This window comes from Rhinolophus hipposideros (assembly GCF_964194185.1).
Source record: "Rhinolophus hipposideros genome assembly, chromosome: 20".
NCBI classification, from domain to species: domain Eukaryota; kingdom Metazoa; phylum Chordata; class Mammalia; order Chiroptera; family Rhinolophidae; genus Rhinolophus; species Rhinolophus hipposideros.
Genome location: NC_138066.1, coordinates 15,483,823 through 15,496,878, shown reverse-complemented (window position 1 = coordinate 15,496,878; position 13,056 = coordinate 15,483,823). Strand labels below are relative to the sequence as shown.

At 46.8% G+C, this 13,056-nt stretch overlaps 3 protein-coding genes across 5 annotated transcripts in view; 2 read left to right on the top strand and 1 right to left on the bottom strand.

Annotated features, from left to right (window-relative positions):
• The window catches only part of GLOD4 (glyoxalase domain containing 4), a 29,220-nt gene extending 17,027 nt beyond the window's left edge, over positions 1-12,193 (top strand). The window contains exon 9 of one of the 2 annotated variants that reach the window (XM_081029793.1): positions 8,833-12,193. In XM_081029793.1, coding sequence (XP_080885919.1) covers positions 8,833-8,841 — 9 coding nt within the window. In that variant the 3' untranslated portion in view covers positions 8,842-12,193. Of the gene's footprint in view, positions 1-576; positions 1,896-8,832 lie in introns of those variants that run through there. The other variant, XM_081029792.1, reaches the window with a different exon arrangement.
• LOC308489127 (diazepam-binding inhibitor-like 5) lies at positions 4,517-4,780 on the bottom strand (the record flags this gene model as incomplete). The annotated part of the gene is made up of 1 exon (XM_081029804.1): positions 4,517-4,780. One exon carries the CDS (start codon positions 4,778-4,780, stop codon positions 4,517-4,519), a length of 264 nt encoding a protein of 87 aa, XP_080885930.1.
• On the top strand, positions 5,812-12,192 carry GEMIN4 (gem nuclear organelle associated protein 4). Of its 2 annotated transcripts, none has more exons than XM_081029786.1 (2): positions 5,812-5,881; positions 8,833-12,192. In XM_081029786.1, exons 1-2 carry the CDS (start codon positions 5,872-5,874, stop codon positions 12,000-12,002), a joined length of 3,180 nt encoding a protein of 1,059 aa, XP_080885912.1. In that variant the 5' UTR covers positions 5,812-5,871; the 3' UTR covers positions 12,003-12,192. The 2 variants fall into 2 exon arrangements, with proteins under 2 accessions (XP_080885912.1, XP_080885911.1); XM_081029785.1 differs by having other exon boundaries at positions 5,837-5,881; positions 8,818-12,192.
• Positions 12,194-13,056: the final 863 nt, after the last annotated feature.

Sequence of the window (13,056 nt, the reverse complement as noted above, 5' to 3'; positions counted from 1 at the left end):
CCTGATCTCAGCTTCATGGAATAATAAGATAAAAGGACTCTGGTGGAACCAAAACATACTGTTACTAACACGGCTTCCTCTTTAATTAAGTGGCCCAAAGCTAACCAAACAGTATCAACATCAGTGGAATGGCGTGGGAGCAGGCATACAAGAAAGGAAATTGGTCCATGCTCAATAGACAAAACGTCAGAATAGCTTTTCATACTTGGTGTCATTATTAGACTGGGTTTCATGAGCACTACCTGAGGCTCCTGAGAGCCTACCCAGGTGCTAAGAGTGTCCGCACTTTCTGTTCCCCCAAAGACCCCACAGCCTGGTGTGCTCGGTCCTTGCTCTCCTGTCAGTCAGCCACACTTCTGGCTGCAAGATCTTTATGAAGTGAGAATTCAGAAGCAGTTGCTCAGTACTCATCCGTATCCTCTGTCCAATTAAACACAATACATGCTCTATACTGAATGAACATTTTTCACTTGTTAATGTCTTGATCGTCTATACAATGCAGTGAGGTACAAAGTGAACTCTCTGTTTTCTCTTATGGACTTAGAATAAATATGTATTCTATTTCTGTTTCTATAGGCAATGGCAGCAGATAAAAGTGATGAATGGTTTGCTAAACAAAATAAACTAAAGGCTTCAGGTTAGCAGAAGACACCACATGGAACGAGCACTTACGATTCCTGTCTAGCACCTGTGAGGCCTGATGTGGCCATTATGATACACGCTCTCACAACTTGGTTGTTTTCTGTACAGGCTAGGGTGGTAAAGATTTGTGTATTTTAATCTTTGAAAGCTCTGATTTATTTTAGGTATAAAATCCTACTATTATCAATCCAATTGGAGGAGAACTCTTGTTTTAATCTGCGTTGTCACTGGAATGGCACGATCTGTGTGTCACTATTAGATTAGTAAGAAATTATTTTTGGCCTGGGGGCAGCTGTATGGAACGTTACCTTTGGTTGGGAATGATGGGAATTTTGACAAGCATGTAGATCTTAGGAGAAAAAACTGTTCAAATGAATCCTACTCAGGTGCTTTTAACAGGACTATTTCCAGCATCTGATGATACTGTGCTGTTCTAATGTCTCTAGCACGCTAGCACGCCTTGACGTTTAAACATTTTTAAAGAAATTATGTCTTTGAACTAAAAGATTTAGTTAACACCCCCACATTCCTTACTTTAAAAGTTTTCGCAGCCAGAGAAAACAGATGGAAGAATCTCATAATGTGTTGTGCTACCTGCCTAGCTCTGTGCGGTTTCCTTATATAATTTTTTTTTAAACCTCACAAGAAGAGAACATGTTGAATTTGGAATAGATGATATCTTCAGCATGAAAAAACTTTTTTTTTAATGTCTTCCTGTAGTTTGCTGTTTTGTTCTATAGAACAAATTTTGTAATCACTGGAAACAGAATTATATTGGACATATTTATTATTAAATGTGTTTTGAAGATGTATTCTAAAATCAAGCTGTTACACCAACCTGTAAGATTCCTTATTTGAAGTGGTGGCCAGGTTCAAATTTTAGGAAGGAAACTGAGGAGCTTGGAAAGGACTGACTCAGGATACCAGTTCCAGAATAATACGAGTATATATGAAATGACTCATAAATCAGAGTCTCTCCTCTTCTCCCGTGCTGGCAGGTGGGTTATGGAAATTTCAGGGTGCAGCTCACCTTCTTACAGGTGATCTTACCTTCTCTGAGAGAAAAAAATCCTTTTCCAGCTTCAAGGCACTTTTCATTCAACTTAAATTTTCTGTCTTAGGGAAGCTATCGTGAGTTTCAAAGCAATCCAAATTATGTGTCCTCCAGACATTTGGTTTCTGTTTTTTCCTGTGTGTAAGGAAATTATTGTACGAATTTTGAATGACCAAATAAACCTCTGTGTCTCTTTGGACTATGATTTGTTAATTCTCAGGTTATCTATTAGATTATTAAGTAATTCTTGATGTTAATCTCTAGTAATTCTGTTCTCGTGAAAAGAAACTACTTTTCCCCGTATTAGGCTGCTGTGATGTGGCCTTCTGAGCTTGTTACAGTAAAATAAGTGGTTTATATTAAGTACTGAATGACTAATACATACTAGATTCCTCTTTATCTGCTTACCTTGTATTTTAACATACAGACCCCCAATTTTTTCTTTTAAATGTACAACTAGCATGATAGAAGTTGGTGCAATTTACCTACCTGGGAAATTTGGGCTTTATGATACCGGCCCCCTTTTATTTATCTCATCACCTGTCATTTTTCCTTTGTTGAAATCTTTAATATTTTATTCATCCTAAAACCCTTTCACGTACAGCTTTGGCCTTTTAAAGGAATGCAAAGTTTACCTCTGCACAGTACAGCTAGTAATTTTAAACCAAAAGTTATGATTACTTTCTCACCTCTGGAGATGGTGTGATCAACTAGAAAACAAAGTTAGAAATGCTTCTGCCCAAGCTGTTGTTTTTAAACAGATGAAGCTGGAAATTTTTTCATTTTCTCCAGAGTTGTTTTTTTAGAGTAGTCATTATTTTTTTACTTGAAGGGTCGTGGAGTCCTAGTGTATTAAATTTAATAAGTTCAAATATCCCTTGAGTTTACATCCAGAGTTTTAGAATGGCTATGTTGCAAGAGTTCTCCTTGGTTAACCTGGAGAGTTAGTATGAAATCCATCATTGCTTGACATCTTGGTGGAATTAGCAAAGCCATGGACCTTGAGTGCTCCTTTATGTGACTTTCTGCCCATCCTACCTATCACACAATACAATTGTGGTTTTAGCAGCGTTTTCAGGAGGGCTCAAACTTGTCCACTGAAATGTATGATAGGAGTTCATGGGAAGTTCCAGTGTGGTCTAAGATTTTATTACCGTTACTGGGAAATACATAGGAAATTTATGCAGGCCTAAATGATCACCAAAGAAGTGCCCTTGCCTCAGACCTCTTTGTGAGGTAATGGAGTCAATGGTTCAAAAATCAAAACAATAAATATAAAGGTATACGTTGAAAAGTCAATCCCACTGCCCTCTTCCTCTTACTTATTAAGCATCAAAATATATACTTCTCCCTTTCTCCCTCAAAATTCAGCACGCTGTGTATGCTATACCTTGCTTTAAAAAAAAATGTATCCTACAATTGTTCTACGTTTTTACTTGATCAGGTTTTACAATGACTTACAGAATTGTATGGCTATATCTACAGCTCCTAAATTGACACCGTAGTTTAGAGCAAAATAGTTCATTATTTTTACTGTTCACATTTAATGTGAATCATGGTTTTAAAAGCATCAAAATGTGTTCATAATATCCTCTAACATTTGTACTGTGTGGTTCTTGCCCAGTTTACTGTTATAAGGAATCGTTCTTTAGTCGCTGTGGTGTCCTGGGTATAGACTTCATTCATAGGTAATATACTTAGTCTCTAGCAACTTCCTGAAAATCTGTGAACAGAATATCTTGATACCTGGTGAGATTTTGTTTCCTTTGACATTCCTCTGAAGTATGTATAATTGTTGCTTCTATTGTTTAATGGTTCGTCATGAACTGAAGCCAAACTGAGGTCATGATCTATGAAAATAATTTTTAATTGAAGTATTGGAAAATTCTATACCGTCGCAGAACTTTTGCTCTGAAATGTCTCTGATAATATCATTTACGACTCCATAGCCCAGTGCATCATTTTGCATTGATGCCTCCATTATAATCACTAAGAAGCAGAAGCTGAGCTCGGGCAGTTTGGCCCTTGCATGGGTCAAGAGGTGAGTTATGCCCCTAGAACAAATCTCATGTACATACATGTCCATATTGTCCCACAAACATCCCCAAGCAGAAACCAGGATTAGTGACGAATAGTCCCAAGAAAATTTTGGTTGCTAAGCTTTAGATGAGTCTTTCAGAGTCTGGAATTTTGAAACCATCTGTTCCAGTGTTTCTCAACTGCTGTGTTGTGATGTATCAGTTACTTCACTAAAAGTCTGGCTTCCCTCAAGACATTAACTTCATCAGGCCTGTGTTCCAGGAGGGGCTTTTAGTAGTAGGACCTGACTTTAGTTTTTTGGAAGACAATGCCCTTTTCTCCTTTATAATATTGGGTGAATAGTGAGTGGACAGCCCCTGAACAGATAGGGGCCTCAGCCTCCTCTCCTTCCCCGCATCTCCCCAGAAGCTGAGCCTCTCTCACTGACCTCAAACCTTGGACATTTTCATAGGATGATTCTTCCTCTCCCCCACCCCCATTCCTGCCAAATAGCTCCATATAATCTGGGAATAGGAAGGCTGGGAATTCTTTACTTAGAATCATACTAAAAGCCTGTTTTGATGGAATTTTCCCTAGAGGAGAGATGCTTTTTATACTTTTTGGATAGCTCCCCAGGACTCTCTTCCTCGAGTTGATTGCTTTACCAACAGCACTCACTCAAGCAGTTTAAGTGATTTATTGATGTCTCAGCGGGACATTTCAGACCTCAAGTTCTCTTAAGAAGTCCTTTTCCCTACCAGAGGAGCCATGCTACTTCATTCTGTTGGGCACTTGGTCCCCTTAACCAGCGTCGTTTTTCTTCAGTTCTTCCACTTTAGCAATATAGTTCTTCATGGCGTCCATCTTGGACATCCCTTTGTTCTCGTTCCATGCATCCCACTTGGCCTTGGCTTTCACGTCTGTGGCAGGCGGGGCAGGGATGTTGCAGTCGCCCTGGGTGGCCTGTTTGTAGAAGCTGTACACCAACAGTTTCTCCTGATCACTCACAGGTCCCTTCAACTGCTTGATAGCGGCGCAGGCCATCTCAAACTCCACTTGGCACATTGAAGGAGCTGGGGCGGGGCCCCTCGGTCTTTCCTAGGTGATACCTGGTGCTAAAAGCTGGAGAGTTACAAACACTTAAGGCTGAAGAATTAAGTCTGGGAAGAAGGGAAAGGGAGGAGATAGGGTAATGTGTGGTAAGAACCCAGAATATTTGTGTGTTCTCAGTGAGAAATCAAATGTGCCTTTTTATAAAGTACATGCACATTGCAGACTGGGGCCTATTGGGTTGGATGGATCTCAAATGTGCCTTTTTATAAAGTACATGCACATTGCAGACTGGGGCCTATTGGGTTGGATGGATCTCAAATGTGCCTTTTTATAAAGTACATGCACATTGCAGACTGGGGCCTATTGGGTTGGATGGATCTCCCCCCCAGTTCTGGCTCGCACAGTGCCTTTTCTGGAGAGGACGACAATCCATTCACATTTCAAAAGAGTCTATGATGCCAGAAAATCAAGGAGCTGCTGCTGTCATCTGAAAGAAGAGCTCTGGGGGCGACTGTGAGGCTTTGGGGCTAGGCGGTTTGTGGGTGTGAGTCCGGGAGAGGAAGCCTGTCGGAGAGTGGCGTGTCTGTGCTGGTTGGTGGGCAGCCGGGGGAGGGTCAGGCCGTGTGGGTGAACTCTGTGCGGGGGAATCGAGAATGCGAGGCCAGGGACGGAGCTAACGGGTAGGACCCACTGAGGTCAGGAAGCAGGGCTGGGCAGGGGACTAGACAGATGGGTGGCTCAGCGGAGACTGGAAATGGAAAGGGCCGGGCCGGCGGAGAGGAAGGAGCGCCGCCCACGGAGGGAGGGCGGAGTGGGTACCGGCCGGTAGGCGGGTTGGAGGTCCAGGGCCGGTGGGGGGCGCTGTGGGCTTGGCTGCCTGGGCGCTGAGGGCTCGTTGGTGAGGAGCGCGCGTGCGCGCGGAGCCGAGCGCGGTCTACCGCGGATCGCGCTGAACTGAAGCTGAGCAGGGACTGTGGGCGGGGACTGAGGCGCAGCCTAGTGTCCCCCCGCCCCCCGGCACCGCCCATTGTGCCGTAGCGCCTGCGCAGCACGCGCCACCTTGAGGGGGAGGGGCGGCCCGCGCCGCCTCCAGCGACGCCGCCATGGATTTAGGTGGGTGTCCCAGGTCCCCTTCCCCTGGCCGGCTGAGCTGCGTCCCGCAACGGGCGGGAGGGCGGTTCTGAGCGGGCCCGGGCTAAGGGAGGCCCTCGGGGGTCGGGGAGGGGGTTTGGAGGTCGGGGGTGTCCTCGGAGACTGGGGCCGTGAGGCCGGGCTGCAGCGCGGGCCCCACCACTCCTGGGCTGGTCTCTTGCCCCCTCAGGCCACTTTCCAAGGGAAGGGCCAAGCGGAGGTGAAGTTAGATTTCCTGAAAGTGGAGAGGGTTCCTACACGTGCTTTGGAAAATGCCGGGCAGGGAGGACGCCCGGGGGAATCCCGGATGCCCCGACAGCCTCTTTTATTGCACGTCTAGTAAGTTCCGGAGCAAGTGTTTTACGCTCATGAGTTCCTCATCGATAAAACGGGGACGATAATGTATCCACCTCAGAGTTTCAGGGAGTTTTCACTGAGACCACGTGTGTACAGCGTCCGTTATAGCCCCATGCGCGTAGCTAGCGTTCATTAGACTAGCAGTTGTGGGCAGGGGTTGCAGCAGCAGAGAGGGCACGTGCACCTTGATTCAGAATCCTCGGAGGCAAAGTTTGGGAGAAGGGAGGGAGGAGCTGGCATAAATCAGTGGCTCCTTGCCCAGCCTCTCACGCTTCTGGACATGCTCCTAAAGGGTTGAGACCAGGAGACTGCTCGGGGAGAGCTGGGTGAGGCACCCCAAGCTGTGCCAGTAAGACTAGGCTGTGAAGACAAGTTGTGGTCTCTGACCCCAGCCAGCTCTTAACGTGGTGGAATGGTAGAGTTGGAAGAGTTTGGAGCCCAACAGCTGTAGCGATTTATTTCTGTCCTGGTGGAACTGCTCTGTAGTTACAACATCCTGAGCAAATTGTTTGAGTCTCAATGTTCCCATCTTTGAAACAGGAATACTACAGTCCTTAAAAGGTTGATTTGAAGATTAGAAGAGATCTTACATGCGTACCACCTAGTGCTATGCCTGGCACAGAGTAAACACTTGATAAATATAAAGGAGTGGGCACTCACAAGCACCAGTTAATCAGTAGTGATAAAATACTTGAGAATTATCCAACTATTAACTGCTCTTGGGACTTACTCCTTTGTAAGTAGCACGTGTGTGTCCTTACTGCCTCTGGAAGGCCAAACATCCCTGGTGAGCTGATAGTGCAATAAAATTCAATTTACAGAGTCATAGGGAACATATTTTGGCACTCTGGAGAGCAACCTAAGCCAGAACGAAATTCTAGAACCTACAGAGAGACCCCTTAGCCACCTGACCCTCCCTGGGTGTGGGCCTCTGCCACTGGGATGCATTGCCTTCGCCACTGGGCTGCATAGGATTGCTGATCCTGTGGCCTTTTGCTGCTCCCATAAATGATCGAAGGAGCAGGATATTCTTTAGTCTGCTGGATCAGGAGTGTATTGGCTCCCCGCCTGGGGCAAGACGGGTTCTTGGGGGCCTGAGGGATTGAGGAAAGGGTGGCATCTCTGGTCCCTGGGAAAGGGGAGAGCAGTCAGGATTATTGAACAGTGAGCAGTGTTTGTACTCTGATTTAGTTTCTGGGACAAAGGAAACACCTGAGAAATAGCTATGTCTTTTTCCTGTTTCTGAGCTGGGGAGGCAAAAAGTAATGACAAGATTTCTGGTCTTGCGGACAATGTAAAGGTTTGGGGAAACAAACATTTATGGAGCACTTCATCAGGCTCTTTGTAGCCTGATTATTGGAGCTTTCTCTTATTTAACCTTCAGCATCTCTGGGAGATGGGATCAGGAGCTAACCGTGAGCACCATCCCACTACCAAAGGCTTGACTAGTGTAAATCATTTGGTTCTCACAGTCATATGAAGTCTGTATTATCCCCACATGTGCAGAAAGGGGGCGCTCAGAGAAGTCATTTGTCCCAGATCATACAGCTTTTAAATGGCTGAGCTAGGATTTAAATCATGTCTGGTTAAAAATCCCAAGATGCCTTCCTTGATAAGTCCATGTCAGCTCATGGCTCACTGAAGGAAGGCCTTTCTTAATGTAAGTGCAGTATTTTTTGTATCTGTCCTTTGGTTTCTACCGGAGAACCAGGACCATGAGTAGCCTGTGCTCCTTGATTGAAGGAACTATGGGGTGAATCATTTCCTGAAAGGCAGAACAACCGAAACCTGTTTGCAGGACAAGGCTATGAGAGAAAGCAGGCTGTTAAAAAAAAAAAAAAAAAAATGGAGAGAAAGCAGGGAAGGTAGGGCTTGTCTGATTGGCTCTGTTCCCACAGCCCTCGGGCTATGCGCCTTTTAGTTTGTATCATCACTTAGAAGCTCGGTTGTCAGGTCCTGCAATACATACCTGCAATGCATACTTGGCGGCCCCTGTAGTTTGACACTATCCTTGTGCTAGCTCTCTAAACCCTTTCTCCCCGAATCCTCTGCTGGCCCATCCTTTGCTGGAAGGTCTAGCCTCAGGAGTCCAGCTTTCCCTGTTCAAATGCTTTTCCTGCAGGATCCATTCACTTCCTTGGTTTCAGTGATCCCCTCTGGGTCACACTTCACGGCTGATCTTCCTCCGGAGTTCCAACCCTGCATTTCCATTGCTGGAGGACAGCTCTATCTTAATATTCTACCTCAAACTCCAAATAACCAACACTGAACTGTGTTCCCTCTAAACCTGTCCTGATTCTCCTGCGTTCCCAATTTCCAATGGTACCTTGTTGTCTTCTCAATTCCAAGCTAGAGAGCTTGGGAGTCCTTTATTCCTCAGGTAAGTCTTTTTGACTCCAGCTCTGCAGTGGCTCTTAGAACCATTCCTTCTTCCTCCTCTCCCACTGATCCTATTTAGAACCCTAATCTCTACCCTGATCGTGACAGCCAGCCTACTGACTGTTCTCCTTCTAACCTTTGCTTACTGTTTGGAAAATTTCACCACACTCTATCTTATTCAGCTTCTCTCCGTGCAGGACCCTTGAATATCTGTGAAGAAATGACTGTTTTGCACGGAGGCTTTTTGCTGGCCGAGCAGCTGTTCCGCCCCAAAGCATTGGCAGAATTGACCAAGTCTGACTGGGAGCATGTGGGGCGGCCCATTGTGGAGGCCTTGAGGGAGATCTCCTCCGCCACAGCGTGCTCCCAGCCCTTTGCCTGGAAGAAGAAAGCTCTGGTTATCATCTGGGCCAAGGTCCTTCAGCCTTCTCCCATCGCCCCTTCTGACACTGAAACTCGGTGGCAGGAAGATGTATTCTTTTCAGTAGGCAACATGATCCCGACCATCAATCACACGGTCCTTTTTGAACTGCTCAAGTCCCTGGAAGCTTCTGGACTCTTTATCCAGCTCCTGATGGCCCTGCCTACCACCATCTGCCGTGCAGAACTAGAGCATTTTTTGGAGCACATGGCTGTTGACACTTCTTCAAAGGATGTGGCCTTCTTCCTAGAGGTCTGGTGGGAAATGATGAAGCACAAGGGTAATCAGCAGGACCCCCTGCTCACACAGTTTAGGACAATGGCCAATAAGTACTTGTCCTCTTCAGATGAGTTCTCCCATCCCCCAAAGAGGTTCAAGTCAGACCCAGATGTGTGTCCTACCATGCCTCTGTTGGCCATGCTGCTCACTGGGCTGAAGCAAATCCAAAACAGAATCCTGTGCCCCGGGATGAAGTGCTGTGCACTAGCCAACTTGGCTGACATGCTCACCGTGTTTGCACTGATGGAGGACGACCCTCAGGAAGTATCTGCGACTGTGTATCTAGACAAACTGGCCACAGTGGTCTCCGTGTGGAATTCGGACACCCAGAATCCGTATCACCAACAGGCACTGGCAGAGAAAGTAAAGGAGGCAGAACGGGACGTCAGCCTGAGCTCAATGGCCAAACTCCCGAACGAGACGATTTCCGTTGGGTTTGATTTCATGCGCAGCTTGCTGCGGGAATGGGGGGAGGAGCTGCAGGCCATGCTCAACAGCAGCCAGGGGACGAATTATGACAGCTACCGGCTGTGTGACAGTTTGACTTCCTTCAGCCAGAACTTGAAGCTCTACCTGGATACCACCAGCTTGCCCAAGGAGGAGAGGCAGGGGGTCTGTGAGCTGGCAGATTGTGTTGGGGACTTCCTGAGGAAAACGAATAAGGTGCTGAACAAGGGCTTGGAGAAGGACCTCACCGCCTCGATCGCCATGGCCATCATTGAGCAGAAGATGGACCGGCATATGGAAATGTGCTACATTTTTGCTTCTGAGAAGAAGTGGGCCTTCTCGGACGAGTGGCTAGCCTGCTTGGTTCATAACCAGGTTCTCTTCCAAGACCCAGACTTGGTGTTAAAGCTGCTGGAAACAGTGGTGCAAGTCAGCACGACAGACAGAGCCATTCCCAAATCTCAGATCAAACAAGTGATCGACTTGATCCTGGAATGTTATGTGGACCTCTCATTGCCAGATAAAAATAAAGTCCTTTCAGGTGTCCTGCTTTCCTGGGGGCGAAAGGGCCTCTCTGAGAAGTTGTTGGCTTACTTGGAGGGGTTTCAGGAAGACCTCAACACGACTTTTAACCAGCTTGCACAGAGTGCCTCTGAACAGGGCCTGGCTAAAGCTGTGGCTTCTGTGGCCCGCCTGGTAATACTGCACCCAGAGATCACAGTGAAGAAAATGTGCGGCATGGCGGTGGTCAATCTCGGCACCCACAAGTTCCTGGCTCAGATTCTCACCGCCTTCCCTGCCCTTAGGTTCTTGGAAGAGCAGGGTCCCAATCCATCCACCACTTTCGTGGTGTCATGCCTCAAAGAAACCGTTTGGACAAAGTTCTCTACACCCAGGGAAGAAAAGCAGTTTTTGGAGCTCTTGAGCTGCCTGATGAGTCCTGTGAAGCCTCAGGGTATTCCAGTCGCTGCTCTTCTTGAGCCAGATGAGGTGCTAAAAGAATTTGTCCTGCCTTTCTTGATACTAGATGTGGAAGAGGTGGACCTCAGTCTGAAGATCTTCATCCAGACTCTTGAAGCAAATGCCTTCTTAGAGGAATACTGGCTCCAGACCTGTGCTCCGTTCCCCCTCATCTTCAGCTTGTGCCAGCTCCTGGATTGCTTCAGCAGATACTGGCAGCTCCCCAAGGAGAAGCGGTGCCTCTCTTTAGATGGGAAGGATCTAGCGATCCAGATCCTGGAGCTCCTCTGTGAGATTGTATTAGCTAATGCCGAGACCTTTTCCCCAGACACATGGATCAAGTCCCTGTCCTGGCTCCACCGGAAGTTGGAGCAGCTAGACTGGACTGTGGGCCTGAGATTGAAGACCTTCTTTGAGGGCCACTTCAAGTGTGAAGTGCCAGCCACACTTTTTGAGATCTGTAAACTTTCTGAGGATGAGTGGACCTCCCAGACCCACCCTGGGTATGGGCCTGGCACAGGGCTTCTTGCCTGGATGGAATGCTGCTGCATTTCCAGCAGCATCTCTGAGCAGATGCTCTCCATCTTGGTGGTGGATGTGAGCAACCCTGAGGAGGTCAGGTTGTTCAGCAAGGGCTTTCTGGTGGCCCTGGTGCAAGTCATGCCTTGGTGCAGCAGCCGGGAGTGGCAGTACCTTTACCAGTTGACCAGGAGACTGTTGGAAAAGCAACTCTTGCATGTCCCTTATAGCCTGGAATATATTCAGTTTGTTCCTCTGCTCAACTTGAAGCCTTTGGCCCAGGACCTCCAACTCTCAGTACTCCTCCTGAGAGCTTTCCAGTTTCTCTGCAGCCAGAGTTGTCGTAATTGGCTTCCCATGGAAGGCTGGAGCCATGTGGTCAAACTCCTCTGTAGCAGTCTGACCAACCTCCTGGACTCGGTCAGGCTGATACAGTCAGTTGGCCCTTGGGCCCAAGGTCAGGAACAGGACCTGACCCAGGAAGCCCTATTTTTTTATACCCAGGTATTCTGTCACGTTCTGCACATCATGGCCATGCTCCACCAAGAAGTGTGTGAACCACTATACGTTTTGGCCTTGGAAATCCTTACCTGCTACGAAACCCTGAGCAAGACCAGCAAGCCTTCTGTTAGTGCCTTGCTCCAGAAAGTAAATGAGCAGCGCTTCTTAAAGTCCATCGCCAAGAACATTAGCCCTGAGGAGTGGCGCCAAACCCTGCTGCAGAAGATCAGCAACTTCTGACCTTTGTAGATCAGAAAACAGCTGGGCATCTCTTGGATGGGGGCTATAGGGGCTAGAGTCGAGAAACACAACCTTTTCAGTTATGTGAACTTGTACACAAGCTAAAAAGTATGGCAATAACAATGTAAAGAAAATAGTTCCTTAGGTATTTGTAACATACAACCTGTAAGAAAATTTTCTTTTGCGTTTCATCTTGTCTCGAGTCTTTCTCATCAATAGTCTATGCTTAGATATGCTGAAATTGGGCTCAGCGAGGGTCTTAAAGATCAAGTCTGACTGGGAGCACGTGGGGCTGCCCATTGTGGAGGCCTTGAGGGAGATCTCTGCCACAGCATGCTCCCAGCCCTTTGCCTGGAAGAAGAAAGCTCTGGTTATCACCTGGGCCAAGATCCTTCAGCCTTCTCCGGTTGCCCCTTCTGACACTGAAACTCGGTGGCAGGAAGATGTGTTCTCTGCAGTAGGCAACGTGAGCCTACCATCAATCACACGATCCTTTTTGAACTGCTCAGGTCAAAAGGACTTAAGGAACAAGGGAGAAACATTCATAACTGGGCTTCTCACCCTAAAATTTGGTTGAGTCCAAAGGTGAAACCACCCAAATGGAAAAATAAGGTACGTGTGTTCTTTTGCACTGAAACTCTCTTTAAGAGTCATTTCGTGATCTCTTGGAAAGGGCAACTATTAGGAAAAGAACTCTGTTCTGCCACCAATTGGCCATGTGATTTGTGTGCCCAAAAGCCCTGCGCCACTGTAAAAGGAGAGGTTGGACCAAGCAAATTTAGTGTTGGGAGTAGATTAATGACCTGAAGAAAAATGGGTGGCTTCTGAATTAAGGACTTCTGCCATACAGCCTTATCTCTATCCATTCAATGGACCCAGAAGGGGCTGTATTAAAACTAGGTCTAGTAAACACAGCAGAGATGTGTTTAAAGGATGAGTGTAATTATCTTCTGCCTGAAGTAGATCATGGTTTTAAAGGATGGGAGCAGGGAACGGTGTCTGCAGAAGCACAGAAATGTCAATTTAAGGTGTCGAGGCCGTATTACAGAACTAT